General features: G+C 45.6%; 1 protein-coding gene across 1 annotated transcript in view; it reads left to right on the top strand.

Annotated features, from left to right (window-relative positions):
- Positions 1 to 23,702, top strand: part of LOC147095987 (zinc-binding protein A33-like) — a 41,588-nt gene that overhangs the window by 10,097 nt on the left and 7,789 nt on the right. Inside the window, exons 2-4 of the mRNA XM_085973749.1 lie at positions 949 to 1,044; positions 1,391 to 1,508; positions 7,917 to 8,105. Coding sequence (XP_085829875.1) covers positions 949 to 1,044; positions 1,391 to 1,508; positions 7,917 to 8,105 — 403 coding nt within the window. The remainder of the gene's footprint in view (positions 1 to 948; positions 1,045 to 1,390; positions 1,509 to 7,916; positions 8,106 to 23,702) is intronic.

Raw genomic sequence — 23,702 nt, 5'->3', positions numbered from 1 at the left:
ATATGCTTGTTATGTACCGGAGGGAGGAAGGAATAGGCGGTTATGTTGATGGGGGTAACACTTTGAGATATGACCGACTCACTAGATTAACATTGTATTATAAAGCACTGGAACTCCTGTGGCATTGACTCATGGGTGTAATGGTGTCTACAGCACGGTTGTTTATTAGTAAGAAGAGAAATGGTTTCAACAGCATGGGCTCAACAAGAGTAAGTACAGTAATGGTCGAGTTAATTTATGGCCCGAACTTCAAATCAGCTTGAAAAAAACCACACAAATTCTCTATTAACTTTATATCTCGGATCAAACATTCATGATGCAAAGGAAATGGAATCAGCTGCTTCCTGTAGCGGGCGGCCGATCCCTAATGCCAGTTTTATGCCAGACAGCAAGCTGAAAATCTATCAGAAACTGCTGAATGTGAAGAAAAATATATTCCATAAAAGTCAGAGCTGTACATAGGAGCAGGAATAGGTCGTTCAGCCCATTGAGCCTGTTTTGCCATTCAGTTAGATCATGGCTGACCTGTATCTTAACTCCATGTAGCTGCCTTGGTTCTGTAACCCTTAATACCCTTGCTAACAAAAATCCATTAGTCTCAGTTTTGAATTTTTCAATTGACCTCCAGCCTTACAGCTTTTTGGGGGAGAGAGTTCCAGATTTCCACTACCCTTTGTGTGAAGAAGTGCTTCCTGACATCACCCCTGAACGGCCTGGCTTTCATTTTAAGGTTCTGCCCCCTTGTGGACTCTCCCACCAGAGGAAATAGTTTCTCTCTATCTCCCCTCGCAACTCCTTTAATCACCTTAAACACCCCAGTTAGATCACTCCTTAATCTATATTCGAGGGAATGAATGCTCTGAGCATTTTCATTGATTAAACTAGATGGTATTTAATTTTCAGCTGTTTATGGCACAAAAATATACAAATTAACTGATCTTTGTTCAGGAGGAACTGCGAACCTTACTGAAGCCGGTCCAGGACAAGAAGAAGGAATATGACGCTGTAAAAAGTGATTATGTGGAAACATTAATCCACATTCAGGTACATTTGATGTCACTTTGTTGTATATTTTCCAATCACTATTTGTTTTTCTTTGAACCGTTGAATGTCCATTACCAAAGTAAAATCTCAATTTAGCAAATTATTGAATTAGCTCAGACACTTCCCTTGTGCTGGTGAAACTGGAGTTAAAGAAAATACAGCAGCTCGATCCTCAGTTAGAGCTCCCTCTTCTGAATAAATTATCATCTGGTCCCCATTAACTGGATTTCACTGCAGCAGGGAATGTTTTTCTCTAAAAGATTCTTGTATGAAGAGAACTGCACAGGCTGCACAAGCTTTTTAAAATGCTCATTTGTTTTTTCAATCTCACTATTCTTTTACAAAGGACCAAGGCGTAAAGACAGAGAAACAGATTAAAGCAGTATTTGAAAAACTTCACCAGTTTCTCCGTGAGGAGGAGAGGATTGTGTTGGGAGATCTGAAACTGGAGAAAGAGAAAAACAGTCAGGAGATGAAGGGGAGGATTGAGAAGATAACGGAGGAAATCTCATCGCTTTCAGTCACTGTTCAGGATATTGAACAAGAGCTGAGGGAACAGGACAGAATGAAGTTTTTAACGGTAGCTGTATATTTATTTGTTTTTTGTTTCCTTCGTCCCTCTTTGACACAATCTTCAACACCGTGCAGGGTGTGCCATCAAAACCTAGAATATTACATTGAATTACAGAGTATTTACAGCACAGAAACAGGCCTTTCGGCCCAACAGGGCCATGCTGGTGTGTGTGCTCCACACGAGCCTCCTCCCACCCTTCGTAAACTAAGCCCATCAACATATTCTATTCCTTTCTCCCTCGTGTTTATCTAGCTTCCCCTTAAATGTATTTATACTATTCACCTCAACCACTCCATGTGGTAGTGCGTTCCACGTTCTCACCACTCTCTGGGTAAAGAAGTTTTATTACGTTAAAGGCACTATATAAATGTAAGTTGTTGTTGATTTCACTATTGGATTTATTAGTGACTTTCTTGTATTTATGGCCCCTAGTTCTGGTCTCCCCTGCAAGTGGAAGCATCTTCTCTATGTCTATCAAACCCTTTCATAATCTTAAAGACCTCCATCAGGTCACCCCTCGGTCTTCTCTTTTCTAGAGAAAAGAGCCCCAGCTGTTATGTTCATTAATAACTAGACATTTTCATTATGAACAGCTAGCTTCTAGCTAGTCATTTATTCAGCCATGTTCTCTACTATACAGCATCCATCTTGACTACTGCCTTGTGGGTAGCCTAGTGCATCGTGGGTAGTGTAGTCTTAAAAACATACAACTAAACATACAGCAATATACAGCTCTACGGCTCCATCTAGTGTACCACTCTAGAATGACATGTTATTGATCATTACATCCCCCTTTCTTTGAGGTTAAACAAAATCAATATCAATCAGCTTTCAAGAAAAACGATAAAGATGATATCAGTAACACTTTTGTTAATGCTCTATAAACATAAACATTTTCACAACAGTCAACACATTTTCAAAGTAGTTTTCTTTGTACTCAAAGATTAAGTCTATCAGGCTTTTTTACTTCACGTGTGGATCTTCTTAACACAGGTAAGTCTGATGTGTTTTCATGAGATTGTTCTGGTGGTGATTGACAAGTCTCACATTCGCCTATCATGTTCTCAATGTCCTTACTTATGCCAGGCCAATAAACAGTGTCTCTTGCTCTCCTTTTGCATTTTTCAATTCCGAGGTGTCCCTCATGAATCCTTTTGAGCATGTCTTGACGTAGAGCCTGTGGAATGACTATTCTGTTCTGTTTTAGTGATAGTCCACTTGCGACACTCAACTCTGACCTAATGTGATAGTATTTTGGACAGGAACCTTTTGGCCAACCATTGTGAATGTTCTCTATTACTGTTTGTAGCACTGTATCTTTTACTGTTTCTTCTGCTATTTGCTTTGATTTTGTGTCTGACACGGGCAGCGCAGCAGTGACCATACTCACATGAACATCCACGTCTTCTTCAGTAGAGCTCACATGACTCATTGTGGGGGCTCGGAATAGTGCATCTGCTAACACTATGGGCTGGATTTTCCTAAGCCCCTGGAGTCGGGTTGGAGGCATGCGGGCGATAAAAATCAGAGATCCGGGGGTCCCGACCCCATCCTGCCTCCAACCCGCCTCCATGTCAATTTCATAGGAGTCGGGTTGCCGACAAGTGCTGGAACCCGACTCCCAGAGGCGGGAAGGGATTAAAGGCAATTAAACTGTCTGTTAACAGGTAGTTAACAGGTAGTTTTTTGCCTATTCGCGATTTTTATTGCTGGTTTGTGGGCTTCCCGACAGCTCCAAACCACGAAAAGTTTTCGAGGCGGGACGTGGGTCTGAGGTCTTGGAGGGGTCGAGATGCCCAGTGTTCAAGTGAGTGAGGGGTGCAGGAGTGCAAAGGTAAGTGTTTTGCAAGTGTTTAAAGTGTTTAAATAAGTTTAACTTACTTTTACTTACCTTTACAGGAGTCCTGCATTCCGGTGTCGGGAGTCGGCTGCAAGAACCACAGAAGCTCCGATTTAAAAAAAAAAATCAGCTTCTTGGTTTCTGCAGCAAAATGATTTTAAAGTTATCCTGAGAAAGGACTGAGGCTGAATTAGCAGTTTTTCAGTGCTTGACAGCTTCAAACAGCTGTTAAATACTGATATTTCATCTGCCAAAAGCTTTTGACAGATGAAATGTCAATCTCTGACGTCACCTGTTGCCGGGTGGCCCTTAATTGGTCTGCTGAGCCCACAGGGCGGGCTCAACAAGGTCAATCAGAGGAAAATCCAGTGGGTTGGCCACATCTCCATGGAGGCGGGACAACAAGCCCGAATGTGGGTTTCCCACCTCCAACCCGCCCCCGTAGCAAAATCCAACCCATCGTGTTTGCCTGGTGTGTAGATCAGTTCAAAGTCATATCTTTGCAGCTTCATCATGAGTCGTTGTATCCTTGGAGACATCTCATTCAGGTTCTTTTTTATGATGGCAACCAGTGGGCAGTGGTCTGTCTCAACTGTGAAGGTGGGAAGTCCATATATGTAGCCATGAAACTTTTCTAGTCCAACTACCAAGCCTACACATTCCTTTTCAGTCTGGGCATATCGACACTCAGAACCAGTCATAGACCTGGAGGCATCGGCAACAGGCTTCCAATCTTCACCCTCTGCTTGTAGCAAGACCGCACCTAGGCCATCTTTTGATGCATCCGTTGACACTTTGATTCTCTTTGTTGGGTCAAAGAAAGTGAGTACAGGTGTGGTTGTCAGCATTGTTTTGAGATTCATCCACTCTTGTTTATGTCTTTCTGTCTATGCAAACTCATTTGTTTTATGTAGCAGGTCTCGCAGACAGGTTGTCTTGGCCGACAAGTTAGGAATGAACTTTCCAATGAAGTTTATCATCCCCATGATGTGTAGCACTCCTTTTTTGTCAGTGGGTCGGGGCATGTTGAGTATGGCGTTTACTTTTTCCATATCTGGCTCTATTCCTTTACCAGATAGATTATCTCTTAGGAAAGTGACTCCCTGGACGCCAAACTGACACTTGGCTTTGTTGAGCTTCAGTCCATTCCGGCGTATGCTCTGTAGCACTTTAGTCAGTCTCTCATTGTGTTCTTTCAGTGTGGAGCCCCAGATGATGATGTCATCAACATAGACCTGAACTCCTTCCAGACCTTCAATTATGTGTTCCATCGCTCTATGAAAGATTTCAGATGCAGATATTATCCGAAAGGCATTCTGAGGAAACAATACCTGCCAAATGGTGTGTTGAAGGTACAGTATTTGATGCTCTCTTCATCCAGTTTTAGTTGCCAAAATCCTTGTGAGGCATCTAGCTTTGTAAAGTATCTGGCACCTGACATTTCACTGGTGATTTCTTCTCGCTTGGGAATCTGGTAGTGTTCACGTTTTATGTTTGCATTTAAGTCCTTTGGATCCATGCATATTCTTAGATCATTGTTCTTTTTCTTTACACATACCATGGAGTTAACCCAGTCTGTTGGCTCTTCGACTTTCCTGATGACTCCTAGTGTGGTCATTCTGTCCAGTTCATTCTTGAGCCGGTCACGCAGGGGTGCTGGAACTCTCCATGGAGCATGTACCACTGGCTGAGCATCCTCCTTTAGCTGGATCTTGTAAGTGAATGGTAGAACTCCAAATCCTTTGAACACATCCTGGAAATTACTCACTACAGAATCCACTGATTCATCTGGTCTGTTTATGGCACAGTTTATACGGTAGACTCTCTTGACCAGTTCTAAGTCCTCACAAGCTTTGTCACCTAGTATTGAATCAAGTCCTTCAGCCACAACAGAAAACATGAGATGATGCACTTTGCCTTTGACTGTCACTTTAAGTCTGCATACACCTACGCTATCTATTTTCTGTCCATTTTAGTTCTTCAGTAGTACTGACTTTTTCTGTATTTTGGGCTTTTCTTTCATATTTTTAATGCCACTCATACTGATTAAGTTTGCTTTTGCCCCAGTGTCTAGTTTCAATGTAACTAATGCTCCATTTACCTGCAGTGACATTATCCATTTGTCCTCTTTTACTGCATTGACGTTATGTTCAGCATTGTCCATATCTGAGGGCTGCACATTTTCTGTATCATTTTTGACATTGTCACATGACACCATTCGTACAAAAAATGTCTCACTTAAATCAGTGTCCTCAATCATATTGACTTGTTGCCCTTTGTTTTTACTTTTGAAAAGCATTGTTTGGCAAAGTGATTCTTTTCATGACATTTTGTGCATATTTTTCCAAATGCTGGGCATTGTTTTAACTGGTGTTTGTAACCACAGCATTTACAATTAAACATTTCTTCCTCCGATTGCTTTGCATTTCTGTTCTGCCCACGTTTCTTCCCTTTGTAGGACACAGCACCGACAGCAGCACTATCACTTACTACAATCGTATCATTATTGATTTCACTGAAAGTCTTCGCGTGCTTTTGAGCTAGCTCACTGGCTTGGCATATTTTCACAGCATTTTCCAATGTTAGTTCGGTTTCTCTCAACAGACATTTTTATCATGAATACCAAACACAATCTGGTCACGAATCATGGATGATTTCAGCTCAGAGAAATTACATGTCTGTGCTTTCAGTTTCAGATTGGTCACAAAGCTATCAAAAGTCTCATTTTGCTGCTGTGTCCGAGAACGGAACACGTATCTTTCATAGGTTTCATTCTTTTTGGGAGAATAATGTGTATCAAACTTTTTTAGCACATTGTCTAATTTTTCTCTGTTCTCCTCTGGATTAAATACAAATGTATTAAATACCTCTATCGCCTGTGGGCCTGGGACCGTAAGCAGCAACGCTATCTTTCTTGCATCTGGCTTCGTACCGTACCCGATGGCAGCAATGTAGAGTTAGAATTGTTGTTTGAAAGTCCGCCAATTGCAGTCGACATTTCCCGTGAGTTTCAAACCCTCTGGTGGCCTCAAATTTTCCATGTCACTTTTCACAATGTTCAGCAGATTTTCACCAATCCTGGTACCATGTTATGTTCATTAATAACTAGACATTTTCATTATGAACAGCTAGCTTCTAGCTAGTCATTTATTCAGCCATGTTCTCTACTATACAGCATCCATCTTGACTACTGCCTTGTGGGTAGCCTAGTGCATCGTGGGTAGTGTAGTCTTAAACACATACAACTAAACATACAGCAATATACAGCTCTACGGCTCCAACTAGTGTACCACTCTAGAATGACATGTTATTGATCATTACACCAGCTTGTTCACTCTTTCCTGATTGGTACAACCTCTCAGTTCTGGTATCATTCTAGTAAATCTTTTATGCACCTTCTCCAGTGCCTCTATCTTTTTTTTATAATATGCAGACCACACTGTTCCCAGTACACCAAGTGTGGTCCAACCAAGGTTCTAATCTGGAGCTTGTTTGCTATTATTATAAGGGGATAGTTTCATCTAATCTAAACATTGAGGAAAATAAACTTCATACAGAGTAAGAAACCCCTCAGAACGGTCAGACCACTCTCCCCCGAGAGTGCATTTACACAGCGAACTGCTAGTCAGAGACCAGTAACTACAGTCCAGGATCAGCCAGGCAGGACCGTGTTCACATTGCTTGGCTCCTGCCTGGCTGGAACTGTACTGACTCTGTCCAGGAGAGAGCTCTGCACAGGGTCAGATACACAGATAGGCAGAGCTTTCTCCCAACAGTTCAATAGTTATATTCACATGCATTAAGCAAGTCCATTTTAACCTCTTTGAGCATTTGATGGTAAAATGGTAAGACGAGAAGCAGAGTGTGCCAGTGTTTTGTGATTGTTGTGAGTGCTTTACTTCTGTGATTACTGATTGGTGAAAGATGTTTGTTCAGTAAATATACACGTGAAGTACCTATATTGTGTGAGTGTGTAAGGTGTTTTCTACTGAATTAGATCACGTGGTTAAAACGGTGTCTCTCTGGTCACACCTGTGGTTAGTCAGCCATTTCTATTGGACAACACTGGTATAGATTCACAGATACATTCATCTCCTTTGGGCAAAGGACACATGCAAGTTACAACTTGAATAGATTAAAGTGACTCTCTTTAAATAATATTTTAATTCTCAGAATTTGAGACTTCAGGATTTTACAATTGGACTGTAGCTCTGTGAGTTGTGTTGTGCAGTCAGATCGAGTTAGTTTTAATGTTGTGGAGTAACTCACAGTACAGTGAGGGCAGGAAGAGGCAGTCCAATAACTTTCCATATTTATAATGTACTTTTCTGTGGAATCCAGTCTGTTACTTTCTTTTCATGATAAAATGTTCTCTAAACACAAATAGTAATAATTGTTCTTGTTCCGCAGAGATTTCCGGAAACTGAGAAAAGGTATAATTTACATCCTTGATTTGAGTCGATATTTTAATTTCTAACATCTCTCACCCACCCTGGAATGATCCAACACTGACCTTTATCTCCTGTTCCAGAGCGAAGCGAACTCTCCCAGAGCCGCAGAAGGTTTACCCTTTAATAAATGTGGGGAAGTACATTGGGTCACTGCAGTACAGAGTGTGGAGAAAGATGCTGACGGTGATTAATACAGGTGGGTGTGAGCTTCCTAATACCAGCTATTAAACAGCTCTCTCTATTAGTAGAAGAGACCTGTCTGTTTATAATAAATATCGAATTGTATTTGTAACTGACTAGATATTACTGGTCGGTTTTCTGTTACAATACATAATTGTCAGATCAACTTCCATTTGACATTTTTGCTGAATAATTAGCAGAAATTCCAGTGGGAGTGTTTTCAGGGCAGATGTGGGCTGTGCTGAACTTCTGCCTGCCCCATGGATGTGTCCCTGTCCCAAATCCTGGAGTCTTGGCTATTTCCATATTGTGAGTCGGTGCCAATACCCGCTTGAATAGGGAGCCAACTTTAGGTGAGAGTAGACTGGTTAGAAATGTAAGGGACATGAGGAGCTACATTTGAAAACTGAAAACTACTGCTGCTGGAGGCCGGTTTTCTGAAAGCTCACGATCAATCAGCGATAAACAGGCCTTTTTTGCGGTTGACAGACTGTAACTAGTGGGGTGCTGCAAGGATCAGTGCTTGGGCCTCAGCTATTTACAATCTATATTAATGACTTGGATGAAGGGACCGAGTGTAATGTTTCCAAGTTTGCTGACGATACAAAGGTAGGTGGGAAAGTAAGCTGTGTGGAGAACACAAAGGGGCCGATTTTTCTGGAGCCGTCAGGCGGTCTATCAGGCGTGTGGGGGGGGGAAATCGCAAAAATAGGGGCTCGCGGCCACCGCCCCCCCCCCCCCGCCTGATTCCCCGCCCCGTCTGATTTTCACCCAGGCGTTTCTGTCCGACCCGAATCAGTCCCGCCCACAGCAGGCGGGAGTGGTCTTCAGGCACCTTAATCACCAATAATTGGCATCTATAATGCCATTTTAAGGGGCCCTTGCTATTTTCCGCCTTTTCCCACGTTAAACACGCCTGGTGGGAACCCCGCTGATGAAACCTTGCGTGAACAATATCAGATTGTTGACTATCAGCTGCAGGTCAATCAGGAAAGAAGAGATTGAGAGATTTAATCAGAAATCATTTGTAGGTTGCAGGACCTTGTTGTTTCAGGCTTGGGGCAACTTGTTCCAGGCTTAGGCACAGCTGTGGAAGGTTGGAGCCTCACACACTTCCCCAGTGTGAGCTCCTGGGAAACCCCTCTCACCACCCTCACTCAGCGCTTGCTCAACGGAGGCACCTACCAGAAGCATGGGAGGCCTTTTTTCCTTCCCCTCTTGGCAGTAGAGGACCTCCAGCCCCATTCGCGAAATGACACATGCCACAACTGCAGAAGTTGCCATCAGAAATGTTATTTACAATAACCAACTGATGGCATTTTTTAAATAAACACAACATTTCACCCAAGTGACTACCCTTGTGACTATTAGTGCTTTATTTTCCTCTTACGCCTGCTCCTACGTAGTGGTTCCCCTGTGGCTTCAGCAGATGTGGAGGCCCCTTGCTCACTTTCCTGCTGCTCCTGTCTCGACACCTTTGGCAGGCGTCCTCTGGGATAGCGAGCCTGTGAGGGCTAGCCAGCAGTCTGCTGCTCCTGCGGCTGTGCAGGGGTTGAGACCTCTATCTCTGTTGGGTGTGGACTCCAGCGGGGCTCTGACCAAGGGCTCTGCAGTGGCATGGAAGTGTGAGCACTTGGAGAGGAGCCCCCACTTCCTTGTGCTGTGCCACCAACCTCCCTCTCATGGGTCAGGTCCCCCTCAGTGCCTGCAAGTGGCTTGAGAGCAGCTTGCTGCACATCAGGGGGGCCATGGGGACCCGTTTCTACAATGGTAGTCCTACTCAGAGGGCCTGCCATGAAGGTCTGGTTTCTCTGTTCAATAGCTGACCATCGCTCCTCCAGAGATGTCAGTCTATTCTGAACACTCACCATGTTTTCACCACTCTGGCGACTTAGCTCCTCCATGGCCGTAGCCATCCTCTCCTCTACTGTAGCCATCCTTTCCACGGAGGTTGCCATCCTTTCCGTGGTGATGCGTTCATGCGCCAATGACTCCACAAAGGCTCTGCTCATGTTCGCTATGGACTCCTCCATTCGCTCCATACTCACAGCGACCCTGGAGATAAAACCTGCCAGAGACTCCTGCATCTGTGCATGGAGATCCATCACCTCTTCTTTTGTGGATGGACCCTGAGGCAGAGGGTCGACATGCTGCTGAGCTGAGCTGGCAGAGTCCTGCGCCCTCCGACGAGGACTCTCCACTGCTGTCCCTGTCTCCACCATCTGCTGATGCTCACTTGTGAGCTGTGATACACCAGGTGACAACACTACTCTATCTCGTGAAGGTCCCACCGAGGTGTGAGTGTCTGCGCTGGTGCTGGGTGCGCTGAATTCTGCTGACGCTGTGCCCTCAGAGGTTGGAGCTTCCTCTGAGGAGTCTGGCTACTCAGCCTCTTCCTCCTCTGCAGTGGGGACGAGGGCTCTGGATGGTCCTGTGGGGGAGTAAAGGAAAGAGTTAGAGATGTGATGCCAAGGTTACATGCACGTTGGATTTTGCAGATGTTCATAAGTCCAAATGATGTAGCTTCAGAATCATAACAGCGACTGATGCTATGTCAATGAGAGAGATGGGAAACTATTCTGTCACCAGCTTGCGGGACTGCCCCTGTCTCTCCTTTCCCAACTTCCGCAGCCACATCAGCCCCGACAATTTCCAGCACTCCTTCTTTCCAGGGGGTCAGGTGGACAATTGAGGGTGGGCCTCCTTCAGTCCTGGCTCGCTCTCTGTTGTGAGCTCTCTTTTCCTGCAATGAGGGAGACAAGTGGAGTTTGAGTGAGAATGAAGGAGTGAGTGTAGAGATTGCATAGCATAGATACTTAGAGGGAGACAAAGATGGTGTGAGGCTGCAAGACCAAGGGCCCTCCCTGTGTGTTGTCAGTTGTGTTCAAAGCATCAGAGTGAGAGGGAGTGTGAGGGCTGCATGGTGGAATAGTTATGTGAATGTGAGCATAGAGAGAGAGGGAATGGGTAAGGGTGCATGGATGTGACTGTGAAGTGGGATGTGGAGGAAGAGAGTGCTAAAGCTGAGTGCTGGTGGGGAAAGGCAATGGGGATCAGTTTGAGGGTGATGGAAACTTCACACTTACTTTTCCTGTACGGTGAAGGTCATGGAATCGTTTCCGACACTGTATTCAGGTTCTTCTGGTGACTCCCAGCGAGTTGACATCTGCTGTCACCTGCATCCATGCAGCCTTGGTCTCAGTGGGAGGCCTCTTCCTCCCTGACCTAGGGAAGAGGACCTCCCTGTGGGCCCTGACCTCAGCCAATAATGCCTGCAGTGAAGCCTCGTTGAATTTGGAGGCAACCCTGGATCGAGCACTGGCCACAGCTGCTGCAGGCTCCTCTGCCATCCTGTATGGTTTGTTTGGAAGCCTGCAGAGGAAGCAATGCTTGCTGTGGACCTTAAAAGCACCACAAATGATGACATCATACTGTGCAACTTTCTGACTGGAAATAGTCAATTAGCAAGGGTTCCCACACGCTGGAAATGAATTGGCCAATTGAGGGAAAATTGCATCAATCTGGCAGACCGATTTACATTCGTGTGGGAACCCCGACATTCGGGGAACCCGACAATTCCCCACACCTGCAGGAAAATTGGCCCCAAAGAGTCTGCAAAGGGATATAGACAGGTTACGTGAATGGGTAATAAGGTGGCAGATGGAGTCTAATGTGCAAAATGTGAGGTTATTCACTTTGGTAGGAAGAATAGAAAAACAGAATTTTTTTTAATGGTGAGAAACTATATAATGTTGGTGTTCAGAGGGATTTGGGTGTCCTCGTACAGGAAACACAGAGAGTTAGCATGAAGGTACAGCAAACAATTAGGAAGGCAAATGGCATGTTGACCTTTATTGCAAGGGATGTGGAGTACAAGAGTAAGGAAATCTTACTACAATTGTACAGGGCCTTGGTGAGACCACACCTGGAGCACTGTGCACAGTTCTGGTCTCCTTTATCTGAGAAAGGACATACATGCCTTAGAGGCGGTGCAACAAAGGTTCACTTGATTGATCCCTGGGATGAGAGGGTTGTCCTATGAGGAGAGATTGAGTAGATTGGGACTCTACTCTCTGGAGTTCAGAAGAATGAGAGGTGATCGCATTGAAACATATAAGATTCTGAGGGGGGTTGACAGGGTAGATGCTGAGAGGTTGTTTCCCCTGGCTGGAGAGTCTAGAACTAGGGGGCATAGTCTCAGAATAAGTAGTCAGCCATTTAAAACCATTTCTTCACTCAGAGGGTTGTGAATCTTTGGAATTCTCCACCTGTAAGGGCTGTGGATGCTGAGTCGTTGAGTATATTCAAGGCTGAGATAGAATGATTTTTGGACTCTAGGGGAATCAAGTGATATGGGGATCGGGCAGGAAAGTGGAGCTGAGGTCGAAGATCAGCCATGATCTTACTGAATGTCAGAGCAGGCTCGAAGGGCTGTACGGCCGACTCCTGCTCCTATTTCTTATGTTTTTATTACATTTGGGAATTTAGCCTTTTAAATGTTAAATACCCCCCATGTCTTCAGCAACACTGGACACCAGGGACAGGGGAAATGGAGTCAGTAAATTATTTAAAAGGAAATTAGATAATTGCTTGAAAAGAAGCATATTAAAGTGTAGGGGGAGTGAGCGGGGCAGTGGAATTTGTTTGTCTGGATTGGCCTATAACTTAATAGTGGGAAATAATCATAGGTCACAGATTTAAAATCATTGGCAAAAAATCTAGATGGGAGATGAGAAATTTATGATTCCCCTCCCATTGTGGGGAACTAATCTGAGTTAAACAGGCAATAAGTGCTACTGCCTCAACTCTGCCGGTTTAAAATTACACCACAATTGTCCTCAACACAAAGCGGCCTTTCCTGAATGTCCACCCAGAGCCTGCTCCACCACAATGTGGGTGGTCAACACTTCCACTCTATTTTCTCCAACTTATGCACCAAACTCAACACTAATTAATCCCATCACCATTATATTGGGGCGGGGGGATACTCGCTCACCAGGGTTAATGACCAAGAAGGCTGTTCTTGGATTTCTCAATACCTCTCCTCCCACGAAAATGTAGCCCTCCTCCAGAGGCTTTTGGGTAGATTCGTCCACTGCTTGCTGATAGAAACATAGAAACATAGAAGATAGGAGCAGGAGTAGGCCATTCGGCCCCTCGAGCCTGCTCCGCCATTCAATGCGATCATGGCTGATCATCCAAATTCAGTACCCTGTCCCTGCCTTCTCCCCATATCCCTTGATCCCTTTAGCCTTAAGAAATATATCCAACTCCTTTTTGAATATATTTATCCGTGTGTTAATGGAGACACGGAATGCAGGAGTTGGTTTAACATGTGTTTACTGAACAAAGTCTGGAGGTGAACTAAAAGATACAAGACGCTATACAGGCTTATATACCAGAGTGGTCACTACCGGTATTACAGTACACAGGGGCTCTTAAAGGTACATACACTACAATTCCTCCCCTTTTAGATAATTAGTACATAACATTTTAAGTAATCATTAATTAACATGTTTACAAGAACAATAATCTACACATTTGCTGCAGTTAATCAATTATAAGTCAGTCTCTCTGGAGGCTTCCTGACTCGGTCCGGATAACGCCTCGGTGGTGTAGTAGTTTTCGGTGGTGTAGTAGGTTCTTTTAGCAAGGTCGATTCGGCTTGAATGCCAGTGTCGGGTTCATCTGGTTCCAGTATCACCGGATCGGAGGTAGATACTATGGGTATCTCTGCTTCATCATTAGGCGTATAGAGTTGTGGTGTAGGTTGTCCCTTTTCGGATGACTCTATGATCTGGTCAGCATGGCGCCTTATTATGCTTTCTCCAATGTCCACGGTATACATCAGCGGTCCTAGTCGTGTGCAAATAGTTCCAGGCTGCCATTTCTTGGTACGGTAGTCCCGGGCCAAAACTTGTTGACCTATCTGGAAGGTTCTAGTTGGCCTTTCATTCATGCCTTGAAATTGCCGGTTCTCTACGCCCCTTCTGATATTTGGCTTGATCAAATCCAGCCGGCATCTTAGTCTTCTATTGAAAAACATCATGGCGGGAGTTTGGTTTGTAACCACATGTGTTGCATTCCTCTACGCAAACAAGAAGTTATCTACCTTATGTTGTAGATTTATGTCTTCATTACCCATGGCCTTTATGGCCTTCTTGAAGGCCTGGACAAACCTTTCAGCTAATCCATTGGTGGCGGGATGGTATGGGGCGGACGTGTAGTGCTTAACCCCATTGTTTTTTAAGAACTTCCTGAATTCTTCGGACACAAATTGCGGTCCATTATCAGAACAGATCTGTTCAGGCAGCCCATTCCTGGCAAATATGGTCCTTAATACTGTGATGGTTTTTTCCATGGTGGTGGAGGACATCTTTATTACCTCCGGCCACTTGGAGTATGCATCCACCGCGATTAAGAACATTGGCCTAGAAATTCAGTGGCCTGCGCCACCAGTTTGCGCCCAAAGAGGGCTTTTGCGCCAGTCTGCAAACTTCAGGCGAAATTCAGCGGTGCGCTAATGGCGGCGTTAGGCTGTAGCGCTGCGCCGCCACCGATGACGTCATCGGTGTGCGCAGCGCCCCGTTTCCGCGAAGAACGCCATATTAAGTCGCGCCCGCCTCTTCAGTGCCGGCCGCAAACAGCGACCGGTACACAGGGCCTACCTGTGGCAGTAGTGGCGGTAATTAAAGTGGAGGTGCGGCTGGCCGCTTTTTCGGCGGCCGCCTGCCCGCACCTCCTTCCCCGGCCTCCTCCACCACCCCCCCCCCGCGGCATTGCCGGCTGGTTTCCGGGAGCCCGGCACTTCTCCGTTCTGCCGGGCTCTTTTGCCGGCACTCGCGATCGGGGCTCCGGCTGCTGCAGGCACCTCCCCCTTAAGAGAGGGAGGAAGGCCTGCAGTACCGCAGCCTGCCGCTCCGCTGCGGGTGGCGCTGCGGCCACTAGCGCGCCGATAATCAGTTTCAGCGCCCAAGCGGGGCGCCGAAACCCCTGTTTAGCGGCCGCCTTCCACTTGGTGCGCTGACACTGAATATCCCGCTTGCGCAAGTGGATCCGCGCGCAGCGGTAATTCCGGCGCCCAAGCGAGCTGGGCGCCCCAAAATGAATTTCTAGGCCATTGAGTCCATAAATGGACCAGCAAAGTCGATATGTACCCTTTGCCATGGAGATGAGGGCCACTCCCATGGATGTAGAGGGGCTTGTGTTGGGGCGTTTTGGACCTTCTGGCATCCTAGACAGCTCTTGGTCATTTCTTCGATGTCTCCATCGATACCTGGCCACCACGCAAACGCTCTGGCTAGGTTCATCATTTTCACTCCACCCAGATGCCCCTCGTGAAGCTCCTTTAGCACTTTATCCTGGAGTTTGGGTGGAATCACCACTCTGGATCCACACATCAGGGTTCCTCGGCACACTGACAGCTGTTCTCTTCTTTGCGAGAATGCTGGCAACAGTGGTTCGCCATGTGCTGGCCATCCCTTCACCGTTAAATTGTAGACTCGTGAGAGAGTCGGGTCATTTCTCGTTTCCTTTTCAATGGTAGAATTTGTTACTGGTAGACATTCCACTATGGTTGAGTGGAACATCTCCACTGGGTCCACTGTAGGTGCCTCTTCTACCGTTGGCAACGGTAGGCGCGATAAACCGTCAGCATTCCCATGCTGTTTTGATCCTTTGTATTCTATGTCATATTGGTGTGCCCCTAGGAAAAGGGACCACCTCTGTAGCCTTTGCGCTGTCATAATGGGAACGCCCTTTTTAGGGTTGAATATGGAGACGAGGGGTTGATGGTCAGTCAACAAGGTAAATTTTTGTCTGTGTAGGTAATGGTTGAATTTCTTCACTCCCCACACCAGGCTGAGTGCTTCCCTGTCGATCTGGGCATAGTTACGCTCAGCTGAGTTCAATGAGCATGACGCAAAAGCTATCGGCCGCTCCGAGCCATCAGGGAATCTATGCGATAATACCGCTCCTACGCCGTAAGGGGATGCATCGCACGCCAGTCTGATTGGCAGTGATGGGTTGTAATGAGCCAACACTTCTTTGGACGTGATCAAGCCTTTGCATTTATGGAAGGCACGTTTACAGTCTTCGCTCCATTTCCAAATTACTCCCGTTTGTAGCAGTGCGTTAAGAGGGTGCAGAACATTTGACAAGTTCGGTAAAAATTTATGATAGTAATTTATCAATCCCAGGAACGACCTTAATTGTGAGACATTTTCAGGTGCTGGGGCTTTTATGACCGCTTCAATTTTTTCAGGTGACTTATGCAACCCTTCTTCGTTAATTATATGGTCACAATATGATATTTGTTTCTGGAAAAATTCGCACTTGGGGCGATTTGCTCGTAGGCCCCGTTCTCTCAGCCTAGTGAGCACCTGCTCCAAATTGGCAAGGTGCTCGTTGTCGTTTTCTCCTGTTACAAGGATGTCGTCTAGGTAGCATTGAGTCCCCGGAATCCCTTTCAGGACTTGCTCCATAGCTCTTTGCCAGATAGCTGGAGCTGATGTTACTCCGAAAACCAGTCAATTGTACTGGTACAGGCCTTTGTGTGTGTTTATCGTGAGATACTTTTTAGAGGCTTCTTCAACCTCCATCTGTAGATATGCCTGTGCCAAGTCAATTTTGGTGAAACGTTTCCCTCCGGATAGTGAGGCGAAAATATCTTCTATCCTCGGAAGAGGATACTGTACCGTGTGAAGGAACAGGTTTACAGTCACCTTGAAGTCCCCACAGATGCGAATTTTTCTCTGTTCTTCAGATTTATCATTATTCAACGTTTTCTTCATGACCGGGATGATGGGTGTTGCCCACTCGCTCCAATCTACCTTGGATAACACGCCTGCCTTTTCCAAATTCTCCAGCTCTGCCTCGACTGCTGGACGAATTGCGTATGGCACCGGCCTTGCCTTAAAAAACTTGGGAATTGCCGCATCTTCCACTTTTATTGAGGCGGTGACGCCTTTCAAGGTTCCTAGTTCCTGTTGAAACACTTCATTGGCGTTGGCCAAGATGTCTTTTAATCGTTCAGGTATGACGTCATCATTATTTTTTTTCTTACTGGTCACCATCAGTGCCTGAATGGAGTGCCAGTCTAAACGTATCTTCCTGATCCATTCACGTCCCAACAGCGGTGGACCACCATCTTGTAGAACGTATAAATACAACTTCTGTATTTCCTTGCCGTTGTATACAACAGGCACCCTTATTTTCCCTCTGGGGTATACTTTCTGCCCCGTATATGTCTTTAAGATAATGGATGTGTCTTTCAAAGGTATATGCGGAAATAGCCGCTCGTAATCCCGTCGACTTATGACGGTCAGAGCTGATCCTGTATCTAGCTCCATTTTAACTGGGGACCCCGCTATCGTGAGGGTAACCCAAATGGTCTGGTAATCTTCTTTGGCAATTACATTATGTAATTTGAGACAGCTTAGTCTCTTGTTTCCGGAGTCGCTATCGCTCTTCTGGTCTTCGGAGCTACTGTCCGTCATCATTTGTACCTTTCTGTATTTTTCCTTATTGATTTTTTTTCTGTCAGTGGATTTTTTGTTTCCAGATCGGCATACACGTGCAATGTGTCCCATCTTTCTGCATTGCCTGCATGCTTTGTCCTTGAGCCAGCAGTCCCTCTGGTCATGGGTGGATCTGCCGCAGCGATAACATCTCTCGAAGCCCCGTGTCATTTCATGGGTGCCGAAGTCCTGTGGCTTTTGCTGTATCTCTGCAGCTCCTCTTCGTATGATACAGCCACACCGAAAGCCTTGTCCAGTGTCAAATCTTTCTCAGAAAGTAGCCTTTTCTGTGTTCCTTCACTTAGGAGACTGCAGATGAATTTGTCTCATAGAGAATCTGCCAGTCCTGCCCCGAATTGGCAGTGCTTTGACAGCTTTCTTAATTCGGTGAGGTAATCAGCGTTACTTTCATTCTTGTGCTGATTCCTCCTGAAGAATTTGGATCATTCTGCTATCAGCAGCGATGTTGGGTTTAAGTGCTCCTGTAGGGTATCAACAATCTCCTTAAAATTCTTGTCCATCGGTTTGGCTGGAGTGATTAAGTTTCGTAACAGCCCGTATGTCCTTGCGCCCATCAGATTTAGAAGTACCGATGCCTTTTTATCATCCTCTACTTCATTCGCTGTGCAATATACCTCCACTCTTTCCACATATGTGGTCCAATCCTCTATATCACTATCGAAAGCAGTAATATTGCCAGTCTTAGGTATCCTGAAAATCAAAAATGGCGCCTCCCGCGCTTTCCTTTCTTCCATGCCGAGAAAAAATGGCGCCTCCCGCGCTTTCCCGCCGCTGCCGCTGCTGACAACGCTGTTCTCCGTGGTTTTTATTTACACAGATATTTTTAATAGTTGGAGACTCGTTCCCGCCGGACTCTCTGGGACTTTTCCCTCCCTCTGCTTGGTCTGAACACCGACCTGCTTTGCAGCGCCGGCCGTCTCCCGAGTGCTCCACCCTCCGTCTCTGTTTGCCTCCGCCTTCCGACTCGCTGCTCGGCCCTGCTGCAGAGCCACCTGATCGAGCCCCAGCCCGCCGCCCAGGAAGGATTAGTGCAGTACCTGCCACCAGCCCGGCTAGCTGGTGAAACCATTTTTTTTTCTTCAACCTTCGTCTGAGGAATCGATTTCCTTGAGGTGCTGCCGAATTGCAGGTAAGTCCGTTTCCAATTCGTCGCCACTGTTGTATCTGTGTGTTAATGGAGACACGGAATGCAGGAGTTGGTTTAACAGGTGTTTACTGAACAAAGTCTGGAGGTGAACTAAAAGATACAAGACGCTATACAGGCTTATATATCCGAGTGGTCACTACCGGTATTACAGTACACAGGGGCTCTTAAAGGTACATACACTACACTGGCCTCCACCGCCCTCTGTGGCAGAGAATTCCACAGGTTCACCACTCTCTGGGTGAAGAAATTTCTCCTCATTTCTGTCCTAAATGGCTTACCCCTTATCCTTAGACTGTGACCCCTGGTCCTGGACTCCCTGGCCATTGGAAACATCCTTCCTGCATCTAGTCTGTCCAGGCCTGACAGAATTTTATAGGTTTCGATGAGATCCCCTCTCAATCTCCTAAACTCCAGTGATTATAGGCCCAATCGACACAATCTCTCCTCGTACGTCATTCCTGCCATCCCAGGTATCAGCCTGGTGAATCTTCGCTGCACTCCTTCCATGGCAAGAACGTCCTTCCTCAGATAAGACGACCAAAACTGCACACAATACTCAAGGTGCGGTCTCACCAAGGCCCTGTACAACTGCAGCAAGACATCCTTGTTACTGTACTCGAAACCTCTTGCTACGAAGGCCAACATACCATTTGCCTTCTTAACCGCCTGCTGCACCTGCATGCTTACCTTCAGTGACTGGTGCACAAGAACACCCAGGTCTCGTTGCACTTCCCCTTCTCCCAATCTATTGCCATTCAAATAATAATCTGCCTTCCTGTTTTTGCCACCAAAGTGGATAACCTCACATTTATCCACATTATACTGCATCTGCCATGCATCTGCCCAATCACCCAACCTGTCCAAATCATACTGGAGTTTCACGACATCCCCCTCACAGCATACCCTCCCACCCAGCTTTGTGTCGTCTGCAAATTTGGAGATATTACATCTAATTCCCTTGTCCAGGTCATTAATGTATATTGTGAACAGCTGGGGTCCTAGGACCGATTCTTGTGGTACCCCACTAGTCACTGCCTGCCACTCGGAAAATGACCCATTTATTCCAACTCTCTGCTTTCTATCCGCCAACCAGTTCTCTATCCAAGTCAATACCTTGCCCCCAATCCCATGTGCCTTAATTTTGCACGCTGATCTCTTATGCGGGACCTTATCAAAAGCCTTCTGAAAGTCCAAATACACCACATCCACTGGTTCTCCCTTATCTATTTTACCAGTTACATCCTCAAAAAATTCCAGTAGATTAGTCAAACATGATTTACCTTTTGTAAATCCATGTTGACTTTGTCCGATCCTGTCACTGCTTTCCAAGTGCTCTGCTATTACATCTTTTATAATGGACTCTAGCATTTTCCCCACTACTGATGTCAGGCTTACCGGTCTATAATTCCCCGCTTTTTCTCTACCACCTTTTTTGAATAGTGGGCTAACATTAACCACCCTCCAATCCATGGGCACTGTTCCAGAGTCTATCGAGTTCTGGAAGATGACCAGTAATGCATCTATTATTTCTAGGGCCCTTCCTTAGGTCCCCTAGGATGTAGATTATCAGGCCCTGGGGATTTATCGGCCTTGAGTCCCATCAATTTTCCTAACACCATTTCCCTACAAATACTGATTTCTTTCAGTTCCACCCTTTCATCAGACCCTATGTTTCCCGGCATCTCTGGGAGGTTATTTGTGTCCTCCTTTGTGAAGACAGAACCAAAATATGTATTTAGTTGGTGTGCCATTTCTTTGTTCCCCATTATAAATTCCCCTGATTCTGACTGCAATGCATCTATGCTTGACTTCACCAATCTTTTTCTCTTCACATATCTATAAAAGCTTTTACAGTCAGTTTTTATGTTCTCTGCAAGCTTACTCTCATATTCTATTTTCCCCTTCTTAATTAATCACTTTGTCCTCCTTTGTTGAATACTAAACTGCTCCCAATCCTCAGGATTATTGCTTTTTCTGGCCAATTTATATGTCCTCTCCTTGGATCTTATGCTATCGCTAATTTCCCTTGTTAGCCACGGTTGAGTCACCTTTTTTGTTTTATTTTTATGCCAAACTGGGATGAACAAATTCTGTAGTTCATCCATTCGGTCTTTGAATGTTTGCCATTGCCTATCCACCGTCAACCCTTTGAGTGACATTCCCCAATCAATCCTACCCAACTCGCTCCTCAGACCATCGTAGTTTCCTTTATTTAAATTTAGGACCCTAGTCTCTGAGTCAACTACTTCATTCTCCATCTTAATGAAGAATTCAATCATATTATGATCGCTCCGACCCAAGGGGCTTCGTACAACAAGATTGCTAATTAATCCTTTCTCGTTACATAATACCCAGTCTAAGATGGCCTGATCCCTGGTTGGTTCCTCGACATATTGGTCCAGGAAACCATCCCGTAAACACTCCAGGGATTCCTCCTCCACAGTATTGTTACTAATTTGGTTATGGTGTGGAGATGCCGGAGTTGGACTGGAGTGGACAAATGTAAGAAGTCACACAACACCAGGTTATAGTCCAACAGTTTTATTTGAAATCACAAGCTTTCGGAGCGCTGCTCCTTCGTCAGGTGAAGTGGAGAAATGCATAAAGACACAGCTTATATAGTCAGAGAATAATGCCAGATGATTACAGGTAATCTTTCTAACTGCCATTTATCACACCTCGGCAGAGAGATAATCACAGCGATCAAAGGTGTGAATGGTGTCCGAACAGGTTACTCAGGAAAACATTGCATCAAAGAACAATGAGATGGGGTCACAAGGGGTCAAATGTTGCAGATGCTGGGGTCTGTATGAAAAACAAAAATCAGACAAAAAAGCATTTTTTTTTTTTTGCTGGAAATCACAGCAGGTCCGGCCGCATCTGTGTAGAGAGAACAAGCCAACGACGACTCGAGTCTGTGTGACCCTACATCAGGTGGGGTTACATGTAGCATGACATGAACCCAAGATCGCAGTTGAGGCCGTCCTCATGAGTGCGGAACTTGGCTATCAGTTTCTGCTCTACGATTTTGCGTTGTCGTGTGTCTCGAAGGCCGCCTTGGAGAATGCTTACCCAAAGATCGGAGGCTGAATGTCCTTGACTGCTGAGGTGTTCCCTGACTGGGAGGGAACACTCCTGCCTGGCGATTGTTGCGCGGTGTCCGTTCATCCGTTGTCAAGGACATTCAGTCTCCGATCTTCGGGTAAGCATTCTCGAAGGCGGCCTTCGAGACACACAATGCAAAATTGTCGAGCAGAAACTGATAGCCAAGTTCCGCATTCATGAGGACGGCCTCAACCGCGAGCTTGGGTTCATGTCACGCTACATGTAACCCCACCTGACGTAGGGTCACCCAGACTCGAGTCGTCGTTGGCTTGTTCTCTCTACACCGATGCGGCCGGACCTGCTGTGATTTCCAGCAACAACAAAAAAATGCTTTTTTGTCTGTTTTTTGTTTTTCATACAGACCCCAGCATCTACAACATTTGACCCCTTGTGTCCCCATCTCATTATTCTTTGATGTAATGTTTTCCTGACTAACCTGTTTGGACACCATTCATACCTTTGATCGCTGTGATTATCTCTCTGCCGAGGTGTGATAATTGGCAGTTAGAAAGATTACCTGTAATCATCTGGCATTATTCTCTGACTATATAAGCTGTGTCTTTATGCATCTCTCCACTTCACCTGATGAAGGAGCAGCGCTCCGAAAGCTTGTGATTTCAAATAAAACTGTTGGACTATAACCTGGTGTTGTGTAATTTGGTTAGCCCAATCTATATGTAGATTAAAGTCACCCATGATGACTGCTGTGCCCTTATTGCACGCTTCTTTAATTTCCCTTTTAATGCCATCCCCAACCTCCGCCTTAGTGTTTGGAGGTCTATTTACCACTCCCACTAATGTTTTCTGCCCCTTCGTATTTCTCAATTCTACCCACACAGATTCCACATTATCAGAGCTAATATCCTTCCTTACAATTGTGTTAATCCCTTCTTTAACCAGTAATGCTACCCCACCTCCCTTTCCTTTTTGCCTATCTTTCCTGAATATCGAATACCCCTGGATGTTGAGTTCCCAGCCTTGGCCATATTTGAGCCACGTTTCCGTAATCCCAACCAAATCATATTCATTTACCTCTATTTGCGCAGCCAATTCATCCACCTTATTACGAATGCTCCTCGCATTAAGACACAAAGCCTTCAGGCTTGTTTTTTTAACGCTCTTAGACCTATTAAAATTATTATTTACTGTGGCCACATTTGATTTAAACCGTTGCTTTCTCTGACTGCCACTTTTGTTTTTCTCCTTCCTATCTTTTGCTTATATCCTTGTTTCCCTTTCCTCTGTCTCCCTGCTCAGGTTCCCAACCCCCTGCCATTTTAGTTTAAACCCTCCCCCAGAGCACTAGCAAACACTCCCCCTAGGACATCGCTTCCAGCCCTGCCCAGGAACTGGTCCCACCTCCCCCAGAACCAGTTCCAATGTCCAAGGAACTTGAATCCCTCCCCCTTGCACCATTCCTCTCGCCACGTATTCATCTGAAATATCCTTCTGTTTCTACTCTGACTAGCACGTGGCACTGGTAGCAATCCTGCGATTAATACCTTTGAGGTCCTATTTTTTAATTTACCTCCTAACTCCCTCTATTCTGCTTTTAGGACCTCATCCCACTTTTTACCTATTTTGTTGGTGCCTATATGCACCATGACAACTGGCTGTTCACCCTCCCCTTCCAAGATGTACTGCAGCCGCTCTGAGACATCCTTGACCCTTGCACCAGGGAGGCAACACACCATCCTGGAGTCTCGTTTGCGACCGCAGAAACACCTATCTGATGACCTGCAGCTCACATCCACTTGGACAGTAGTGCTGTCTGGCAGTCAAAGTCACTTCTGTCTTGAATTTTATTGCATCTGGACCGGGA

This window comes from Somniosus microcephalus, unplaced genomic scaffold, assembly GCF_052327205.1.
Source record: "Somniosus microcephalus isolate GS21.2 unplaced genomic scaffold, FLI_Smic_1.0 unresolved_chr1, whole genome shotgun sequence".
Taxonomy (NCBI): domain Eukaryota; kingdom Metazoa; phylum Chordata; class Chondrichthyes; order Squaliformes; family Somniosidae; genus Somniosus; species Somniosus microcephalus.
Note: the sequence above shows the minus strand (reverse complement) of the source record. Positions and strands in the feature narration are given on the sequence as shown.